Source organism: Salvia splendens, chromosome 1, assembly GCF_004379255.2.
Source record: "Salvia splendens isolate huo1 chromosome 1, SspV2, whole genome shotgun sequence".
Taxonomy (NCBI): domain Eukaryota; kingdom Viridiplantae; phylum Streptophyta; class Magnoliopsida; order Lamiales; family Lamiaceae; genus Salvia; species Salvia splendens.
In genome coordinates, this window is record NC_056032.1 from 19,231,394 (window position 1) to 19,253,709 (window position 22,316).

A 22,316-nucleotide genomic window follows, 5' to 3' on the forward strand; every position below is an offset into this window, starting at 1 on the left:
TGGGGAACAATATGTTTCAGAAACATATGGAAAGTACGAGTTTACTATAAAAGGTTAAACGGAATATCAGAGGAAAATAGATAGTTAGTTGACTAGGCCTACAGATCTGAAAAGTAACAGCTGAAAAGTAAAGGACAAAAGTAAAAGTGGTGAAAAAGCAAAAGTGGTCCCAAAGTGGATGGAGATGTATTCTTCTTCAACATGAATCAATTCAGATCAGCAAATCCAGACTTATCACCATAGAAACACAGATTAACAACTTCATGAACACAGATCTACAATTAAAACTTCAAATCAAAAGATCGAATACCGAAACTGCAACTAAACTTAGTGGGTGACATGCAAGGTGGCAGAAACTACGTAAACTAGGCCTTCACACTTAACCATTTCATATCTAAAATCTAACAGCAAACTGAACTCATAAACTCAGATCTATCAATTCGGAAATGAAAACATGCTCGCAACAACTAGAAATTACCGTAACAACTGGATCTAAGCTATCTAGGCAGAAAAGAACGAAATCAAACAAGAACCGATGCAGAAAAACAGCTTCGTATCATAAAATCGTTTGGAACGCAACTAAGACTTCAAAGTAAGCAAATATTGAACGTGCAACAATTCCAACGTAAGAAAACAAGTGCGATTAACTAAGAAAGCAAATAAAGATTGTTTTGCCACTCCGGCGATGAAACTGTTAACACTACGATCACGCTGACTGGAACGAAAAGATGTGGAACTCCGGCGAACTGATGGTCTTCAGGTGACCATGGCTGTGGCGAGGAATGAGAATATGAAGGATAATGCTGAAGGGTTGATCTACCGAAAAGAGATTGCTAACTAAGCGTAGGAGTTAATGGACTCATTCCTCCCTTCCTCCTCTTTTTTCTCTCTCCAAGTGGCTTCCTTTTATAGGGAGGCCTCCCTTGATTTTTAGGGTTGACTCTCTTCATGAAATGACCCTTTTGCCCCTTGCTTGCGGCTGATCTTCCCAGCTATCCTTCCTCTCTATCTCGAGCCTTCTTGGCATGCATCCTGGTCAGTATTGCACCCTTCTGACGCCTTTTCACCTGAATTATCCGAACATTCCCATACTGGCTAGAACACTCTCCCTGCACACTTTAGCAACTGTTTTGTAGATATATTTCAATTATGCACATTATACTGACCAGTAACCAAGGCCTAGAATACGACTTATCATGCAATAATAAAATTAGACTATTAAAAGCGTGTGTAGGGTCACTTAGAAAATTGCATATAATAATATTATTGTATGTAAATGTTAATTATTATATAACTGAATAAATAATATCCAAATGTCAATTTAAATGTATGGAATTCAAGTTCATATACTTCCATTAAATTTAAAATCAACTAATCTTCTAACTATTCCGTTTAAAAAGAATATAAAATGAATTACCTTTGATTAGAATTTTCTCAATTTAAAATTTCTTGATTTTTGACATGCTACCAAGAAAGATAAATTAATTAATATGCTAATAAAAATTAAATTATGATCATGCATTTTGTTTGTGTATATTTTTCACTTTAATATATGGAGTATTTATATACATAAATAAATAACAAAAAAGTTATACCTATAAATTTCAAATAATTATAACGAAGTGTTTTTGTATAACTAATTTTTTTCTTTACGCCACGAGATGAAGAGTATACATAAAAATATTATTGTTATATTATGTGTATATATTATATAGGAGGTGAAAAACATATGGTAATTCCAGGGTAGTGATAAAATGCAAACTCATATATTGTACAAACTACAAACTTTTCAACACAGTATCAACACAATGTCAATACAATGTCAACACAGTGTAAAATTTCAAGATTTTGATGTCAACTCAATGTCAATACAATGCCAACACAATTTCAATACAACATCAACCATTGACATTGTGTTGACATTTTTTATTACTATTATTTTATCATCTGTTGATATTTTCTAATGGTCCAAATCATAGTTTGAAGTTTGTACAATATTTAAAGTTTGCATTTGATCACATTCCGGTAATTCTATATATAAATACCTATTAAGCAATTTACCATAAATAGTGATTGTCTAATTAGAAGTAGATTTTTTCATTTGTCAAAGAGTTATTAGTTGGACAAACCAACTCATAGTGCCAATTTGGTATGGAAGGACTAGTGAATATTTATCTGGTATCATACTCGGAGACATTTAATATCGATGAAGATTGCTTAATCAAATAAATAATGTTATTTTAAATTTTCTAAAAACTAGTAGCGTTTTGTAGTGATTGAAACTTTTCCATTTTATGAAAGAAAATGTACTATTGATGCATCTAAATAAACATTATTAAATGTGAAATAATCAATTAACAGACTAAAATATAGTAACACATATGTTAATTACCGATATAATTAAATACAAGCAAAATAATATCTAAAAACGAATTTGCTTATGAATTTATAAGACTAATATCTATAATCCTATCTATAAAAGAGTCTTCTTATTGACATTGTTTAAAAAAATTTTGATACGTTTTAGTTTTGAAACATATTTTTATTGGTTTTTTAAGAGGAATTCAAACGGTTTTAATGATTGAAATAAGCTATACTCCATTATGTGTTAGTTGAATTTCTATGGTAATTTTCTCTAGCTGTTTTTTATTTTATTTTTCTATTTTTATGAAAAAATATTTAAACTGTCACCATCATCACCAAGTTTAGTACTCCATGCGTTCTCCGAAAATGACCAATTCCCATTTTATTTTGTCCAAACAGGATTGCCAATTACTAAAAACAAAAATACATTTATTCTCTCCACTCTATACAAAAAAATAATTTGCATAAAATCTCTGTGCTAGATGATAGGGCTCGTTACAAGCATGGTTTTGAAGGGTTTATTACACCAACATGGCTGATTATGTGCGAAAAGAATGGTGAATTTAAGTGTGCAGGGGCTATAAAGTGTTGAAGTGGCAAGTGCAGGATCAACTTTGTCAACTCGGAAAAGGAGTGAAAAATGGCCAGAAATGAAGCAAAGTTGATCAGTTGCGTGCAAGTAGCGAAGCCTGCCTAGCCGACGAATTGATCAAGTGGAGTTCACCACATGAAGTGATGAGTCACAGGAGAGAGAGAAGAAATGATGTCATCTCAAGGGCATAAATGTCAAGATAGGATGGGCTTGCCCTAGGGATTTGGGCCCAATATCATCCTATAAATACGGAGAGAGTGCACACAAGAAAAGAGTTCGACACAATCATCACCTTCAGTCACCTCATTTTCACCTTATTTTCTTAGCATGGAGTAAGAAGTTAGCAGCATGAGTCACCGTTCTACCTCTGTCTTCATCTATTCTTCCTCGTCAAGGAAGGAGGGACTTGGGTCTGCGTAGAAGTCTTCGTAGTTGGAGTTTTTGTTGCACCCCGAGGGGTTAAAATAATTTCTATTCTGTTTTTCATTTATCGTTTCCGTAGCTTAGTTGTTTTTAATGTTTTCCTTCCAGTTGATACTCTAGTTTCCTTTCCATTGTTAATCGCTCTTTGAATCCTTGTTTGGAATTCTGTTTTAGTTACGTTTACCGAAGATCGTTTATGAAATGGAGTTTTTAGTTCAAGTTGTGTTGGATCTGATGTTTTCTGTTTTGATTGCTTTCGTTTGCTTTAGTTCCACCTTGTTTATGTTTTCTCGTTGGTAGATTTACATTTTAGTTCGTCAGCTTGCATGAGAATAGGTTAGATACTTTAGATCTGCTTTTCTTTATGTCGATTTCACATGGATCTGTATTCATTTTATCTGATTTCTGTTTTTATGTTTGTTGCTCTATTTAGATCTGCTTTCGTTGTTTTTATTTAACCGATTAGCGAAGAAGAAGGTAGTAGTTTGTTAGGATTGCAGTCTCTGTCACCTTTTTATGTTTATAGCTTTTTAGGTAGTGCGCTTATTTTGTGTCAGTGGTCCCAAGTTGCTTTTACTTTTACGTTCTTAGCTTAGTTGATCAAGTTATCCTTTCTCTAGTTATGATGTCTCTAGTCTAGCTAGATCAGTTTAGTTTAGTCAGTTGATCAATTCCCTTTTTCTTAGTTTAAATTTAACCTACTAAAAAGCGTGGTCGTAGCCAAACCTCCCAAATGTCTCAATCCCAACTCCACTCGCATCTGTCCCTGAAGGTTTCGACCCTTACTTCCCTTTACTAGTTTAATAGTATTGTGGGTTAAGGTCTTGAAAGTCCTAAGTCTCTCCGTTTGCATACCCATCGTCAAGTAGTTGTCAGCCAGCTTGAACCATCTATTGTCTGACTTGATCAAGTTGAGCTACTCTACATGTTTTAATTTGCACGTAAACTCTGAGTTCTTAGTTTCGAAAATGACTCTTCACTGGCCAAGGAAGATGACATCATTCTTGGGAGGAGGGAGTATTTTATACTCCTTCCTTCATATAAAAATAAAAAGGGTAAACTGCTTTAAAAGTCATGAACTTTTACCAAATTTCAGTTTTTCCCACAAACTAAAAAATTGGCGTATAATGTCAAGAACTTTATAGTCCGCCATCGTTTTCCCATGGCGGGTTTTCTGACTATGAAGCTAGTCGACGTGTCTTTTTCAGCTGATGTGGCTGCTAAGTGTGTGTTGAGTGGATGACGTGGACGACAAATTTTATGTTGACTTTGCCATATCATCAACCTACCACTCCTCCTCCCTACTCTCTTCCTCCTCTTCCTCTTCCACCATACCCTCATCCCTTGCCACCACCACCACCTAGCACTCCACCAGAACCTCCCCCGAGCCCACGACCAGCTCCACCGCTGCCACCAGCCCACCACCAGAACCTCCCACAAGTCCACCACCAGCTCCGCCCCCTCCACCAGCACCTCCACCAAAGTCCAGCACTGTTAGGGTTTTGTATACTAGAAATCACCTTTCGAGTGATTGGATACTGTAAAACTCTAATTGTTATTTTCCAATAAATGCAACAGATTATTTTTTGTCATAATGTTGTTATGTTTTACATTTAATGGTTGTTTATTGCATATTTTCCTTTTGTTCTAAACAAAGAAAAATAAGAATTTCACAACCTAGATAGCCCTAGACTACCTATCGCGAAAGGTTGTAATGTCAGTCCGATTATTTCGAAGCCTTATTGAAATAAGATGACGTTGGTGTGGTATAGCACTGAATGGATCTAACAGCAAGACGAATCTTTATGCTATCTACTGAAAGACGAGGTCTTGATAATTAATTTCTTAATCAATGTACGTTAGCATTGAGCATACGATATTGAGTATCTACTACTTTGACTTACCAAAGGTGCGGGTTTTTCGTCACCCAACGATCCAGGTATATTGGTTAGTGGTGATCATTATCTAGCGGTGCTAGGATTGCTATTACGTTGAATCGTGCGCGGGGAGAGTCTCGTTTGATAACATCCACAAGAGGAGCTCGAAACAAGGTTTTATTATTCGGAACCTAGCTAGTTAGAGTTTAATTACTCTATGAATAATAAATAAGAGTTTCTTGCTAAGTCCACTCTTGGAGATTAAAATATGTTAATTAATTAAGTCCATAGCAGACAATGATTAATTAATGGATGTTTCTATCTTAAGCGCGGGAAATAAATTATATGCAATTAAAGGAAACCCGGAATACTTGTAATTTCGGATTTAGAAGGCAGTGCAATATTACTTCTGTAGTGGCTGCTTGTAATATTCCAATATAAACTTATACTCCCTCTGTCCCACTACAAGTGAGGCGTTTCTTTCCGGCCGTGATTTTGCGAAGGTAATAATAAATAGTTAAAGTAGAGAAAAATTAAAGTAAGAGAGACAATAATATAGAAGAGAGTCGTTCATACATTATTATCTTACTTACATTATTTTATCTCTACTCTAACTATTTATTATCATTTTTCCAAAACAACGTCCGATTTGGAGCGCCTCACTTGTAACGGGACGGAGGGAGTATTAAATTGTGGGTTCAATTTAATTAGTAAAAAGCTAATTGGGTGAGGTCTGATCCAAATTCTTCCTTAGATCCCTGACTGGGCCCAATATGTGACTTATATATATAGGAGAATAAAGGAGAGAGAAAATACACTTTTTTTCTATCAAAATTTTCGTCCCCCTCTAGAGAGAGTTCGAAATTTGTGCTTCCTCCGTGAGCAGTTTCTGTCTCCGTTATTCAACTCCTAGTACGTTGGTGAGATTTGCCCACACAAATGTCAGCGTATAGTCCGGGACACAAGTCAGAAGGTCCGAGGTCGAGTACTGAAGATCTTCACGTGGAGAAGACGCAAGCTATCTTCGATTCTTGATCGAATCAACGAGGTAATTTGGCTAACTCCGTAGTATGCATGATTTTAATTCAAGTTATGAGCATGATACATGTGATAATTACGCGAATAGAATTTGTCTAAATAATCTGTTAAATAGATCAAATTTATGTGATCGGTAATTTATGCACGCTTCCGCTGCCAACCACTTCAATTGGTATCAGAGCCAGTCTTTGGCTCTGATTATTTGGATTTAAATTTTGCGAAATTCATGTATGCATGTGTTATTTGATTATGAAGCATGTTCTTGGTGTTTTTGTTTATTTATTATGCATGTTAAACTCAAGAACTATCGAATCAAAGAACTTGAATCACTCGATCGTACGAGACGTATGATCCGTCGGCGCTCGCGCCGAGGTGGAACGTGCCACGCACGATTGGGAGAGGGCTGTCGATTGAGTGGGAGCCGAGGGATCGCGGTCACGAGGCGACGCGCAGACGAGCATGGGTTCGTGCACGCCACCGGCCGAGACCGCAAACCAAGCCGGAACCCTCGTCGAGATCAAAACGACGGAAGGTGTGGCATGGCAGTTCGACAGAGAACATGCCGAGGTGCCGAGCCACCAAGCCGAGAACCCTAGGCGAAAGGGTCGAGAGGGATGGCGGCGCTGGCCGAGAGCAGCCACGCTGTCGCGCGAGCTGCTGGCCGGGAGCGCGCGACACCCAGAGCATCGGATAGGCCGAGACGGGGTCCGAGCTGGCCGAGAGCAGGCGCGCCACCGTGCGCTCTGCTGGCCGAGAGCTCGAGCCGCCGGACGGAACGCTGGCCGAGACGCGTCGGCACCCGACGGTCGAGACGACCGAGACGGGCACTCGCCGCTGGCCGAGAGGCGGCGACACCCGATGGCTCGACGGGCCGAGACGCAGGCGCGCCACCTGAGCGCCGGTGGCCGAGACGCTGATTGCGTCGTGTTCCGACGACGAACTCGTCGGATCTTCGTCGTTCATCGTTTGTGCGAACCTCGTACGATGAGATAACGATGAAGGATTATTTTAATGATTATTTAATTATTTTATTAAAAGATATCATTAAAATATTATTATTTAATGGAATTAAAATCTTTTTGGAAGATTTGTCTAGATTTTAGGAATATTTTTATTATTATCTATATCTATGGGAATAAATAATATTATTTTATTCCTAGATGATATAGATGAGAATAATTTAATAGTTTTCTAATATTTATCTAGACTTTAGGAATATTTTTATTATTTTCTATATCTATGGAAATAAATAATATTATTTTGATTCCTAGATGATATAGATGAAAATAATTTATAGTTTCCTAATATTTATATATCTAAGATCATAAAAAGGATAGATATGTATGAATACATTAAATAATGAAAAATCTCTTCCTAATCTTGAACATGGAATTAATTTGAATTTAATTTTTCATGTCTTATTAAGAATTAAATAAATTATTTATTTTAGACATATCTTATAGTAGACATGAATGAGAATTTTATTCTAGAACAATAATTTCCTAAAGGAAGATACCAATTAATAAAAGATTTAATTATCCAGCAAATTAAATACCAACAGAATTTAATTAAGCCTTAAACTGCCTCAAGGCTAAGGATAATTAAAGAAAAACCATAACCTAAAATATCTAAGCTATAATTACGAACTCAATGTTTGTATATGGTCTCCACCAATTGGTCTGCAATTTATGAAGCTTTTTTCTAATATTATCGCCACCTGCACTGTGGGGACAATAATCCTAAGAAATAGCAAGTTCATATGGCGGACTTCTCAAATATAAATGGTATGAACTAGAATGTGGTTTCCAATATTATCGCCACATGCTCTGTGGGGACAATAATCCTAAGAAACTACGAGATTCAGAAGTCCACATATGATTTATGAGATAGCTTGATTTTGTTAGCAGCACATAAGCATTGTTATGGGAGTATGTTGTAGAAATTAGATTCTGTAATGCTAAATTCGGTGGTCTTGCTTAGGCAACATTAGGCGGCCATGCCACTCTGTGGTCTCTGGACTATTCGTCGGTGTTGTGACCAGTAAAATTGTAAGATTTTAATGCGTATTGACTTCCTCTGGAGGGTACAAAATTTTAATTTTACAGTTGTAAGATTTTGCAAAATTTTAAGGTTAATCTAATCAAATTTCTTACATAAGTTTATGACAAATAGTAAAATAATCTGTTTTGCAGTGCAATTCAAATCGTCACAATGTCGTTCAATCCTCTTTCTGCAATTCTCAAAGAAAACAAACTTGAGGGCCAAAATTACATAGAATGGAAACAAAATTTGGACATCGTTCTTACAGCTGAAGAGTACAACTTTGTGCTCACAACCCCGCGACCTCCAGTACCGGCGGCTAACGTTGCGGTAGGACTCAGAGATGCACATAGAAAGTGGCATAAGGCGAATGAGATGGCTAAGTGCTACATGTTGGCATCTATGTCTTCAGTACTCAAGCATCAGCATTCTGCCATGGAAACTGCCACTGAGATTATGCAGAATCTCAAGAATCTTTTTGGTACTCAGAATCGAACGGCTAAGTCTCAAGCCTTTCGGAGTATTATGTCGAAGACAATGAAGGAGGGCTCGTCTGTGAGGGACCATGTCCTCGAGATGATTGGCCACCTAAACCAGATTGAGGTCTTGGGAGGGACGATCGATCCCGAGTCCCAAGTGACAATCATCCTTCAAAGTCTTCCCCCTAGCTTCCAGCAGTTCAAGCTCAACTTTGAGATGAACAAAAGGAATTACACCTTGGCAGAGCTGTTGACTGAACTTCAGTCGGCAGAGGACCTCATGGTTCAGGCTAAGGCTGCCATGATGACTTCGGTGCCTCGTTCCTCTAGCTTCAAGCCTAGCAAAGGAAAAAGACAGGCACCGAACTCAGAATCGGGCAAAGTGGCTAAGGGAAAGAAGAAGAAAAGGGTAAATAAGAAGCCCTCAGGGAAGTGTTTCAAGTGTGGAGAGAAGGGGCATTGGAAGTCAAACTGTCCTAAAAGGGGTAAGGCTACAGGTATGCACCAAGCTCTAGTAGTCGAGTCATGTTTGACTTCGACATCTACTTGCACTTGGGGTTATTGACACAGGAGCTACTGATCATATTTGTTTTGATCCTGACTTAATGCAGGTGACAAGACGGCTAGATGATCGTGAGATCGAAGTCCAGCTGGGTGACGCTACCAAAGTGGCGGCCGTTGCAGTGGGAGACATTTATTTGCGTTTTAGTAGTGATAGATTTTTTATTTTGAAGAATGTTTTGTTGATACCTTCTTTTAGAAGAAATTTAATTTCAGTTTCTAAATTGGTTTTTGATGGATATTCGATTTCTTTTAATGACAACTGCGTTATTAAGAAAGATGGTTCTTATATCTGTCGCGGTATCATGGAAAACAATATGTACACAATCCTTTCTACACAATTTAATAATCGCAAATCAGAACTTAATACAACATCGAAAATTTCAAAGAAACGAAAGGAACCTTCAAGTTCAATGAACGAAACGTACTTATGGCACCTTAGACTTGGTCATCCAACTGAAAGGAGGATCCATTCTCTTGTTCAACAAGATCTTATCAAAGGTCTAGAGGAGGAACCTTTTCATGAGTGTGAGTCATGCTTAGAAGGCAAGATGACCAAGAGGCCTTTTAAGGCTAAGGGCAATAAGGCCAAGGAAGTACTTGAGCTCGTTCATTCCGATGTATGTGGACCAATGTCTACGGAGGCAAGAGGTGGTTTTCGATACTTCATCACATTTATTGATGACTTCTCGAAAATTGGATATGTCTATTTGATGCGTTACAAGTCAGAGTCTTTTGACAAGTTTAAAGACTTTAAGACTCTTGTGGAGAAGTATCATTGAAAGAATATCAAATGCCTACGATCTGATCGTGGAGGCGAATACCTCAGTGCCGAATTTGTGGACTACTTATCGGAGTCGGGAATTAAATCCCAACTGACTGCGCCGGGCACGCCCCAGCAGAACGGCGTGGCTGAAAGAAGGAACAGGACCTTGTTAAATATGGTTCGATCGATAATGAGTTATGCACGTCTGCCTATTTCATTTTGGGGACATGTCTTGCTTTTTGCAAGCCATATTTTAGACAATTTACCATCAAAATCCGTACCTACTACTCCTTATGAGTTGTGGACTGGGCGCAAGCCCAATCTAGCACATCTCAAGATTTGGGGTTGCCCGGCTCATGTATTGGAAAAGGATCCAACTAAGCTAGGATCAAGGACGGAGATATGTTTGTTTATAGGATAACCCAAAGGGACGAAAGGTTATGAATTCTTTAGTCTCCGAGACAAGAAAGTCATTGTGAGTACTCACGCGACATTCTTAGAGGAAGACTATGTAATGAATCATAAACCCAGCAGTGAAGTGGCTCTTGATGAGCTAACTTCTGTCACAAGTTCCATTACCAAGTGTACAAACAATTCCCGAAACTTCAACTTCTACTCAAAATATTGTAGTGGCGCACCGTAGTGGGAGGGTCTCGCATGAGCCCGACAGATACATTGGTTTGGGAGAATCTATGGATCACTCCTCGGACAGCAATGTATTAGATCCCTAGAACTTTGTGGAGGCGCTGGCAAATGTCGATCATTGTGAATGGGTGAAAGCAATGGATTCGGACCTACAATCTATGATAGACAAAGACGTCTACGATTTGTCCATCCTACCCGAAGGCTGTACTGCCATTGGGAGCAAGTGGATATATAAACGTAAACGTGGACCCGATGGATGAGTTAAAGTCTTTAAGGCAAGACTAGTGGCCAAGGGGTATACCCAAAAGGAAGGCGTCGATTATGACGAGACCTTCTCCCCAGTGGCCATGCTCAAATGGATCCGGATACTATTGTCTATTGCAGCTTATATGGATTGGGATGTATGGCAGATGGACGTTAAGACTGCGTTTCTAAACAGCGGTCTTGAGGAGACCATCTACATGGAACAATCCGAAGGATATGCCATAAAGGGCAAAGAACACATGGTTTGAAAGCTTAAGAAGGTCATTTATGGCCTCAAGCAAGCATCTAGATCGTGGAACCAATGTTTCGATCAAACTTTTCGCAAGTTTGGATTTGAAAAGTGCCCAAGTGAAAGATGCGTGTATAAGAAAGTTCATAAGGGGAATGTAGTGTTCTTAGTATTATATGTAGATGACATTCTTCTAATTGGAAACAATAAAAAGATGTTGTCATCAGTACGAACATGGTTGTCGAACCAGTTCGAGATGAAGGATATGGGAGACGCGGGACACATCCTCGGGATCAATGTTCTTCGGAATCGAGAAAAGAAGATGTTGTGCTTATCTCAAGAACCTTACATCAACACAGTACTTAGTCGTTTTAGCATGCAGGATTACCTTTTAGACATGGCATCCATTTATCTCAAGAGATGTGCCCTAAAATGTTGTCTGAGATACAAGCAATGAGAAGGATTCCATATGCTTCGGCAGTTGAAAGTCTCATGTATGCTATGCTTTGTACTAGACCTGATATTTGCTTTGCTGTTGCCATGGTGGCAAGATATCAGTCGAATCCAGGCCAAGGACATTGGACTGCCGTAAAGAACATACTCAAGTACCTTAAACGGACTAAGGACTATGCTCTAGTTTACAATGCAGTCGAGCTCTATCCTTTGGGATATACTGACTCGGACTTTCAAGCTGATCATGACTCGAGAAAATCTACTTCAGGATATGTGTTCACCTTAGGAGGTGGAGCCGTAATTTGAAGAGTGTGAAACAGAAATGCATCGCGGACTCGACCATGGAAGCCGAGTATATGGCCGCTTCGGAGGCTGCAAAAGAGGCTGTAGGGTTCAAGAACTTCCTTATGGATTTAGGTGTGGTTTCAAATCTGCCTAAGAGCATCACCATTTATTGTGACAATTCTGGTACTGTGGCAAAATCGAAAGAACCAAGAGCTCACAAAGCGAGCAAACACATAGAGTGGAAGTATCATATCATCAGGGATATAGTGCAGAGAGGAGACATACAAGTGGTCAAGATTGCGTCAGAGAACAACCTGGCAGATCCTTTTACAAAGGCTTTGGCGGTGAAACCGTTCGAGTGCCACGTTGAAGGGATGGGAGTTCGACTCATTCAAGACCTCAACTCGCTTTCAGTATAAGTGGGAGAAATTTAGACGTGTGCACTACCATTTTGTATACTCGAAAGTTGTTTTGAGTATAAGTAGGAGATTGTTAGGGTTTTGTATACTAGAAATCACCTTTCGAGTGATTAGATACTGTAAAACTCTAATTGTTATTTTCCAATAAATGCAACATGTTATTTTTTGTCATAATGTTGTTATGTTTTACATTTAATGGTTATTTATTGCATATTTAAATGTATAAGCAAACGTAACAAAGTCTAAGTCTTTGTTTTAGTAGACCGGTTGTGGGCGTCGTCCAATTTAAGGTAACACGGTCAGTTCTAAACAAAGAAAAATAAGAATTTCACAACCCAGATAGCCCTAGACTACCTATCGCGAAAGGTTGCAATGTCAGTCTGATTATTTCTAAGCCTTATTGAAATAAGATGACGTTGGTGTGGTATAGCACTGAATGGATCTAACAGCAAGACGAGTCTTTATGCTATCTACTGAAAGACGAGGTCTTGATAATTAATTTCTTAATCAATGTACGTTAGCATTGAGCATACGATATTGAGTATCTACTACTTTGACTTACCAAAGGTGCGGGTTTTTCGTCACCCAACGATCCAGGTATATTGGATAGTGGTGATCATTATCTAGCGGTGCTAGGATTACTATTACGTAGAATCGTGCGCGAGGAGAGTCTCGTTTGATAACATCCACAAGAGGAGCTCGAAACAAGGTTTTATTATTCGGAACCTAGCTAGTTAGAGTTTAATTACTCTATGAATAATAAATAAGAGTTTCTTGCTAAGTCCACTCTTGGAGATTAAAATATGTTAATTAATTAAGTCCATAGCAGACAATGATTAATTAATGGATGTTTCTATCTTAAGCGCGAGAAATAAATTAAATGCAATTAAAGGAAACCCGAAATACTTGTAATTTCGGATTTGGAAGGCAGTGCAATATTACTTCTGTAGTGGCTGCTTGTAATATTCCAATATAAGCTTATATTAAATTGTTGGTTCAATTTAATTAGTAAAAAGCTAATTGGGTGAGGTCTGATCCAAATTCTTCCTTAGATCTCTGACTAGGCCCAATATGTGACTTATATAAATAGGAGAATAAAGGAGACATAAAATACACTTTTTCTATCAAAATTTTCATCCCCCTCTAGAGAGAGAGAGTTCGAAATTTGTGCTTCCTCCGTGAGCAGTTTCTATCTTCGTTATTCAAGTCATAGTACGTTGGTGAGATTTTCCCACACAAATGTCAGCGTATAGTCCGGGACACCAGTCAGAAGGTCCGAGGTCGAGTACTGAAGATCTTCACGTGGAGAAGACGCAAGCTATCTTCGATTCTTGATCGAATCAACGAGGTAATTTGGCTAACTCCGTAGTATGCATGTTTTAGGGATTTTATATTCTAAAGCATGATTTTAATTCGAGTTATGAGCATGATACATGTGATAATTACGCGAATAGAATTTGTCTAAATAATCTGCTAAATAGATCAAATTTATGTGATCGGTAATTTATGCACGCTTCCGCTGCCAACTCCTTCAAGCACCGCCGCAAAGGCCACCTCCACCACCAAGCCCTCCGCCTCCACCAAGGCGCTGCCACCAAACGTGTCCTTCTCAAGCCTCCTATCATCAGCAATCTGCAAAGCAAACAACCCCACCCAACAACATCATAGCATCGAAGCTCTCCTTTTTCCGACCACCTCTTTCCAGTTTCTCACTTTCTTCAAATTCCAGCAGCGAAGCTTCCTCCGCCGGCGACAGAGGCGGCTTCAGAGCTGGGATTCATCAAATCCAAATCTTTGTAAAATCTCCTGCTCGATCTCCCCTCCCTCAAAGTTGCACCCTTGCTCACCACCCACTTCGCAACCACCTCCTCCAGCGGTGCCGCCATCAGTTCTGCCGGAAAATTTTTACCACCACAATGGGTCTACACACAATACGACGCCATTTTAGCTGAAGAAAACGCCATCATTTTATAAATTTCCGGCGATCTCCACGTCATCTTTCAGGCTTGCCATGTAAGTTAGTTTTCAACCGAAAAACTACATGGTCGGGTCAAATGGGAAATACCAGCAACCCGGTAAAGTTCGTGACATTACACTCCAATTTTTTAGCTCGTGGGAAAAACCAGAATTTGGCAAAATTTCATGACTTTTAAGACAGTTTATCCAAATAAAAAAGGTTTGAAACGTCAAAATTTTAATGTATAATTAGTAAAATAATAGATATATAAAAACAAGAAGTATTGTTACTGAAAAATGAATTCCAATTTATTGTAAAGAAAAAACATATTCTAAAATAGAAAGCATTGTATCTAATTTTAAATAACGAAATAAATAAATAAGGTAAAAAGAAATACTAATTACATTTCATAATTTCAGCGTCGGCTTATTCAATTTTCTAGTTCCGTCCCTGCTAAATGTGACTCCTATTGTGAGACGGAGGAAGTATTTTTTTTTCGATCGCCAAAAGAGTGGCAGGAAATTTTTCCAATCATTGGTCAAGTTTAGCCGTGTAGGAAATATTGTAGCCGTACACCAGCAAACTTTTGCGATAGAGTAACTAAAACGACAAAGATAAAAATAAGGATAACAGTGTAACAAAGTTACAAGAAAGCAAATTATTGTCTTCTTCAAATCGAGTCGAGGTATCACACTTTTCGCAAGACAAGATACGCCTCGACTAGTGCTCACGGATTGACATAACGTCTCCAAAGATTAAACAATTTTCCTCTTATTGAGTAGAAGCACCTCAAAGCTCAAACTCGTAGCCACCGACGAACTTGACTTTGAGGCAAGTACCGAATAATGCAATGCTCCTAAAACGAAAACTAAAATGCTAGATAGCTAAAGAGAGAGAACAGAGAAATACTTTGAGTTGTCTAGGTCCATTATTAAAAGTAGTAAAAAGTAAATGTGTCAGTTAATTGTGGAAGGAGTAAAAGGGAAAGTTGTGCCAATTAATTGTGGCCTAAAGTAGTATTCTCTCCATCCCATTAAAAATGAATTTTCTATTTGGGTTTCACATAAAAAATGAAACATTTCCTGAAATGAAAACAACGTCATCTCTATTTTTTTCTCTCTTACTTTATTATCTTTTCATTAACTCATAAAACAACACTATGTAAAATTTTGTGACATAAAGCAAATGTTTCTTATTTAATGGGACGGAGGGAATAGTATATTACTTTATTCGTCCCATAAAAATAGAGACTCTTTCCATTTTGGTTCGTCGCATAAAAATAATTCACTTTTATTTTTGGTAACTTATTCTCTCTAATTAGGTGTGCCTCATTCTTCACTAACATACTCCATTAGAATCTTTCTTCCTACCTATATTCTATTTTACCAATTATGTACTTCCTCCGTCCTCAAAGAGTTTGAACTATTTCCTTTTTCGTTCGTCCCTGAAAAGTATGAATTTTTTAGTTTTGGAAAATCCAATCAACATATTACCTTTATATATCTTTTTATTTACAACTGATACTATTACCATTAACAATTTATACCATTATAATAGTGTGTCAAATTCAGAACCCTTTCTCTCTCCACTAATATTATTTTCAGAACCCTTTCTCTCTCACACACTTTTTCCCTTATTTATTAAAACTCATGTCAAATTCATTGTTCTTTGGGGATGGAGGGAGTACTAAAATCTCTGTCTATCTTAAATATCTTTATTTTTATGAAATTGATGAGTATAAAAAAATACTTATAAAAAGAGATGGATATAAATATTGAAAAAGCGACTTTGTTGACTTTTGATTACAAATCAAGTGGTATCACTTTATAAAAAGCAATTTATTCTCTAAACAGTCTTGAGATAAATCTCAGAAATTGGACACAATCGCATTTTGAGAAGCAAATAAAAACAAAAATAAAAATAAAAATAAAAATAAAAATAAAAATAAAAATAAAAATAAAAATAAAAATAAAAATAAAAATAAAAATAAAAATAAAAATTAAAATTAAAATTAAAATAAAAATTAAAATTAAAACTGGAGTAGAGCCAAAATTTATTAAAGGTTGTTGTATTTGTGATTTTTTTATAATAATTTAGTAATATTTATACTACTATATACTAATTATATAAAATTCTTCCCGTCTTATAAAAATTGTGTTTACCGGTGAACATAGATTTTAATCCGCAATTGATAAAGTAAAATATAATTTAAAAAAACACTACTCCTTTATGTCTGACATTTAAAGACTTTTGATTTGACACAAGTTTTTATAAATTGTTTTAATACTAATTTTTATATTACATAGGGGTTTAATTATAGGAGTTAAGGCCAAAACTGGTCCTGAACATATGTTCATTTTACAATTTTGGTCCTAGACATTTTCTTTTGAATTTTTGTATCCCAAACATTTCAACTTGGATCACAATCGGTCCAAAGTTAACTATTCCATCAAATTTTAACGGTCAACGTTTTTATTCCCGATTTTGACCAAATTAAGCTGTTAAATGACACAACAAAATTTAGCGAGGGAATCCCAATATGCTGAATCTCTGTAGGGTCCGTAATCCCCATTTCCCCCAACGCCCCCATCACTTCCTCGCTCAAACCGAGCTCCTGAAAAGTCGATGCCGTCTCCGGCGCAGCGCCCTTCTTCCTCCTCGAACCCTCAATTTCGGCAACAGCATGCCTCAATTTCTGCGGTGAGGGTTTAGGAGGCTAGGGGAGTCCGTGAGGTGGCGCTGCCCGAGTCTTTTAAGGAGTATGGAATGCTTCAAGGGCTGCAGTGATTCGGCCTCTTCAACGGCGGCGGTGCAAAGAGAGAGGAATTTGTGGAGAGGAGGGCGGTGAACGTGTAATGGGATAGCGAGGGAATCCCCCTCCGCCGCAGCCAGGAATCTCCCAATCTCCCAATTAGACGGATTTGTTCCGTCGCTAAATTTTGTTGTGTTATTTAACAGCTTAATTTGGTCCAAATCGGGATTAAAAACGTTGACCGTTAAAATTTGATGGCACAGTTAACTTTAGACCGATTGTGATCCGAGTTGAAATGTTTGAGATCCAAAAATTGAAAAGATAATGTCTATGACCAAAATCGTAAAATGAGCATATGTTCAGGACCAGTTTTGGCCTTTACTCTAATTATAGGGATAATTGTTATTTAATTCATGAAGTTTGGTCAATTTTGAGTTGTACATCAATTTGAAATTGGAATATCATATCATGAAATTTCAATTTTTCTCAATGTCTCATCCATGCACAAATCAAAGTTTTTAACGACAATATTTCAATATAAATAAAAAGAGAAATAATAAAATATAGAAATATAATAGAAAAAAATACTTATTTAACGAAACACATCGTTTTAAATATCGTGAAAAGACGACATTTCGCCATGAATAAAAAGTTAAACCTTTTAATTTCTAAATTCATAAAATCAATCAGAATTTGATGTAAATGATTACATACCTTAATTATATTATTTTGTTCAACTCATTGTCCAAGCCAATGATTACACATCAATTTTTCAAAAAGTTTAGAATTTTTCCTTAATATATGAGTAAATCGATATTTTAGTTCATGCCATTAATTTTAGTGGGTCCATTAAAAAATGATCGAAAAATATCCAAATTATGTTTATGGGATCACAACACGAATATACTCCAATTAAATCTAAAATGATTAAGGAAAATATACCGAAATACCGCACTTACCGTACCGAAAAAATACCGAATTTTCGGTATACCGTACTTTTCGGTACGGTATTATACCATACCAACAGTTTTAGGTACGGTAAAGGTATGCATTTTGTATATACCGCGCTATACCGCAAATTTACGGCATATACCGCAAATAACACGGTATACCGCAAATACGGTATATACCGCAATTGCGGTATATACCGGAAATCACGGTATACCGCGGTATACCGAAATCACAGTACGGTATACCGACAAAAGCGGTACGGTAACGATATTTAAATTTTGGTATACCGACTTTTCGGTATACCGCAATTGCGGTATACCGACAAAAGCAGTACGGTAAAGGTATGGTTTTTTGTCATACCGCACGGTACGGTACGGTATGCGGTATGACCATTTCGGCGCGGTATACCGTACCTTTCCAACCCTATTAAGGATGACGTGTTTTTAATTTAGGTACAATAATAGATCCCCAATTAATCATGTTGTAGGACCTGCTATGGAATAGGGGATGGATCCCCATGGATGCCCTGCTGTTCCAAAAACACAGCATATTGTGCTGTACACAAAACGCACAGTCATAGGTATGAAACGCAGCCCATTTCCTTTTTCTTTTCTTTAATGTTTTCATTCTTATTTAATATTCCAACTAAGTACTACGTATTATTAGTATAATATTGAATGCTAAAATACATTGTCAAATTTATTTGTTAATATATTACTACTTATTACAATTATCATTTTTAAAATGAAATTATTCGCTGAAAAATGAGTTATCCTTATTTCTTTACATATATTGAACTATTTTATTATAATTGATGATTTCCTCAATATTAAATTAGAGAATATATTTATCATTCAATTTTGAATATTTGAGTTAATCATTTTATTTCAGAAGTGATTTCATAATTAATATTTTTATAGTTTGATTTTACAATGTTTTTTAGTATTTAAAATTGTACTGACATTAGTAATAATGAAAACATTAAAGAAAAGAAAAAGGAAATTGGCTGCGTTTCATACATATGATTGTGCGTTTTGTGCACAGCACAATATGCTGTGTTTTTGGAACAGCAGGAGATCCATCCCCTTCCCTCAATGCCAGCCAGATCCACACCAATCACAGTAACTCTTCTTTATTTATACACTAATTGCTTCACCTACGACAAAATCAATGGCGGCTGCCCCTACATCTTCCCCACTTATCAGAGTCGCTGCTCTCTGCGGTTCCCTCCGTAAATCTTCCTACAATCGCGGCCTCCTATATGCCGGTATTCTCTCTTTTACTTCTCTCTCTACTCTCTTACCTTTTTCTGCTTGCACACACACACACTAGCTATATTTGCTTCTTTTGCCCAATTTTACTTGATTCCATTGCTATTTTACTCTGATGTTCGCCTACTAATGCTAATTTCTACTTCGTTGAATATCATTATTGCTGTTCGAGATTGATCTCGGATTCTGTTTTGTGACTTGTCATTGCTATTTTCTGTGTTATTTGTTCATCTTTTGGATTGATGATAAGCGATCGATGTATTATACTAGAAGAGTGTGTACAGTTCATGTTTTCTTTTATTTTCAATTTTTTTTAAAATTTTGTTTAGGATTTATAATCAACGATCGATATATTGAAGATATTGTTGCGATTATTGTTTGCGAATCGAAGGTGATGTGGAAAGAAATAATAGGAATTGTATTGCAGATGGGAATGATGAATTAATAGAAGATCATATTAGGATTTTCAAAGATACCGATTACATCAGCTCTAATCTATTTATCTTGTTTCCTAACTCATCGATCTGTTATAACCGTTTCTTCTTTCTTTCTTTTGCTGTTGAATTAATAGAAGATCATATTAGGAGATTTTCTAGGGCTAATGTTATTATTATTATAGTTTTTTTTGAATTGATGATCAGCAATCGATATATCGAAGACATTTCAAGGTTTGGAGGTAGAGTATGTGGATATATCAGGGTTGCCCTTCTTGAACACTGATCTTGAGGTGAATGGAACGTATCCGCCTGCGGTGGAGGCTTTCAGGGAGAAGATAGCTGCTGCTGATAGTGTACTCTTTGCTTCACCTGAGTACAACTACTCTGTAACTGGTATTCTCCTATTCCTTGTCTCATACAAATTATCTATTTAAGTTTGATCAGAATCTCGTGGTTAGTTTGTGTTGTATTCTTAACTCGAATTTGTATACTTGTGAGCTTTATTCTTTCAGTATTGAGTTTGCTGTGAGGTAATGTACCATTTCAAGTTAGCTCATGATGTTATATTATCCGCATTCTCTGCTAACGATGAGTTTAGCACGATTCGTTATTCTTTAAAATAATTGATGCAAGGACTTGATAAGGACTGATTCATGTCTTTCTTGTGGAGAAATTATAATTGTTTTTTTTTTAATTTGGCGAGGAATGTTGAAAATGCAGAGAAAAGAGAGCAAAAAATAGAAGTAGTTTGGTTAATATTTCTGTGATTATATTGCTGAAGAAGTCCCTTTACAAAATACAGTCTAACTATAAAACGGAAAGATGAAACCACAATCTAACTAGCACTTTCACTTTTTGCACTTGAAAAATAAATGAAATCTCAGATATTGAAGAACATAGAATTTTTATGCATCTCGTCTGAGCGATCTACAGAATGATGTGAAAAAATTGAATTCCAGGGACAATGGAAAAGGATATCATTCTGTTTTACATCAGGGAATGCATCTGTTTTGTCGTTATCTGTCCTCTAATCTAATTCAGTTTTGCTTGAATTTTTGTGAGTTCATTGTAAATTTTGGCCCCTGATTCTTCTTCCTCCGCACTACTAACCTAATTCATGATATAGAATTGGTACAAGATTCTTGAATGGACTAGCTACCAGTCATGGAACTTGCACCATGATTCATGATAATGCTGTCTCTTATCTCAATTCTCATTCAGGGATATAAACACTAGTAAAATTAAAGATACAAAATGACATGTATGGTGGCTACAATTCTAACAACATAAGGTTTCAAATTTGAAATTTTATGAGTTCTTGTTATGATTTTGGAAAATGTTGTTGCCTTTATGTTCCCAATAGGTAGAAAGCCGAATAATGGCATTATATGGTGAAATGTTACACCGATATCTCCCTTCTATTGAGTAGGAAATGATCACTGAATAATCATGCTCACCTGTCATATGTTGTGTATGTGTGTATTCAACATTTAATTTGCCATGCCTCTAGTCAGCACTTGAATACATGAGTATGAACAATACCTGCATTTTGTTTTTGATTGGCTTAGGACCTCTGAAAAATGCGATTGACTGGGCATCTCGGCCCCCAAATGTGTGGGCTGATAAAACTGCTGCAATTGTGAGCGCTGGAGGAGGTTTTGGTGGAGGCCGATCTCAGTATCATCTCCGTCAGATAGGCGTTTACATTGATCTTCACTTCATCAACAAACCCGAGTTCTTCCTCAACGCGTTTGAGTCTCCTGCTAAATTCGATAGCGATGGCAACTTGCATGACGAATTAACCAAGGAAAAGCTGAAGGCGCTTCTCTTATCCTTACATGAGTTCACGCTCCGTCTAAAAAAGTCTGCATAGTCTGTCAACACATGCTTGTTGTGCATCTGAAAAAAAACTGCTATTAACATCAATCTGTGTTGTTTCATTTGCCTTTACTATGTCATTTAAATATTGTCTAAGCCATCAAAGTGTTGTTCCTCAATGGATGTGTGTTGGAATTTATGAGAATTGTAAATTGATTAATGTGGTGATGAAACAGCGTGCAGTATCATTTGCAGATTGGGACAATAATTAAAACTTTACTATGATTTACATTCTATTACGACCTTGTATTATATCTTGTAATTTGAAGTAATGATAGAAGAATTATTCATGATGGAATGCTTATTCATATTCTACTTCAAATATCTAATCAGTTGAGATAAATTTTCCTAAACTTCTTATCAATTGAGATACATGTTTTTCTTTGATATTGATAATGGCAGTTATCGTATTTACATCAAATGGCCACAAAATTAATTAGAGTTTTTGCCTATAAAATTATAAAATTTAGTCAAATTTTAGTTTATCCTTCACTTTTCAAAATTGAATGATAACTTAAGAAGTTTCAAAAAAATTTCAATTGTCGCATAAGGGGGTATTTTGGGGGCAAATTTGATGTTAAATTGGTGCACACATAAAATATCAATGTTGTCAATGAATAATGACATAAATGCAT

The 22,316-nt window shown here is 36.7% G+C and overlaps 1 protein-coding gene across 1 annotated transcript; it reads left to right on the forward strand.

Annotated features, from left to right (window-relative positions):
* The first annotated feature begins 19,136 nt into the window (after positions 1–19,136).
* Positions 19,137–21,917, forward strand: LOC121744921 (NAD(P)H:quinone oxidoreductase-like). Its single transcript, XM_042138634.1, has 3 exons — positions 19,137–19,362; positions 20,008–20,196; positions 21,372–21,917. The coding sequence occupies exons 1-3, from the start codon at positions 19,266–19,268 to the stop codon at positions 21,674–21,676; spliced, it is 591 nt and encodes a 196-aa protein (XP_041994568.1). The 5' UTR covers positions 19,137–19,265; the 3' UTR covers positions 21,677–21,917.
* Positions 21,918–22,316: the final 399 nt, after the last annotated feature.

Coding starts and splice junctions, on each gene's coding strand:
- LOC121744921 (XM_042138634.1), top strand. CDS start 19,266: ATGGCGGCTGCCCCTACATCTTCCCCACTTATCAGAGTCGCTGCTCTC. Junction 19,363..20,007: donor TCGCGGCCTCCTATATGCCG/GTATTCTCTCTT, acceptor ATTGATGATCAG/CAATCGATATATCGAAGACA. Junction 20,197..21,371: donor GTACAACTACTCTGTAACTG/GTATTCTCCTAT, acceptor TGATTGGCTTAG/GACCTCTGAAAAATGCGATT.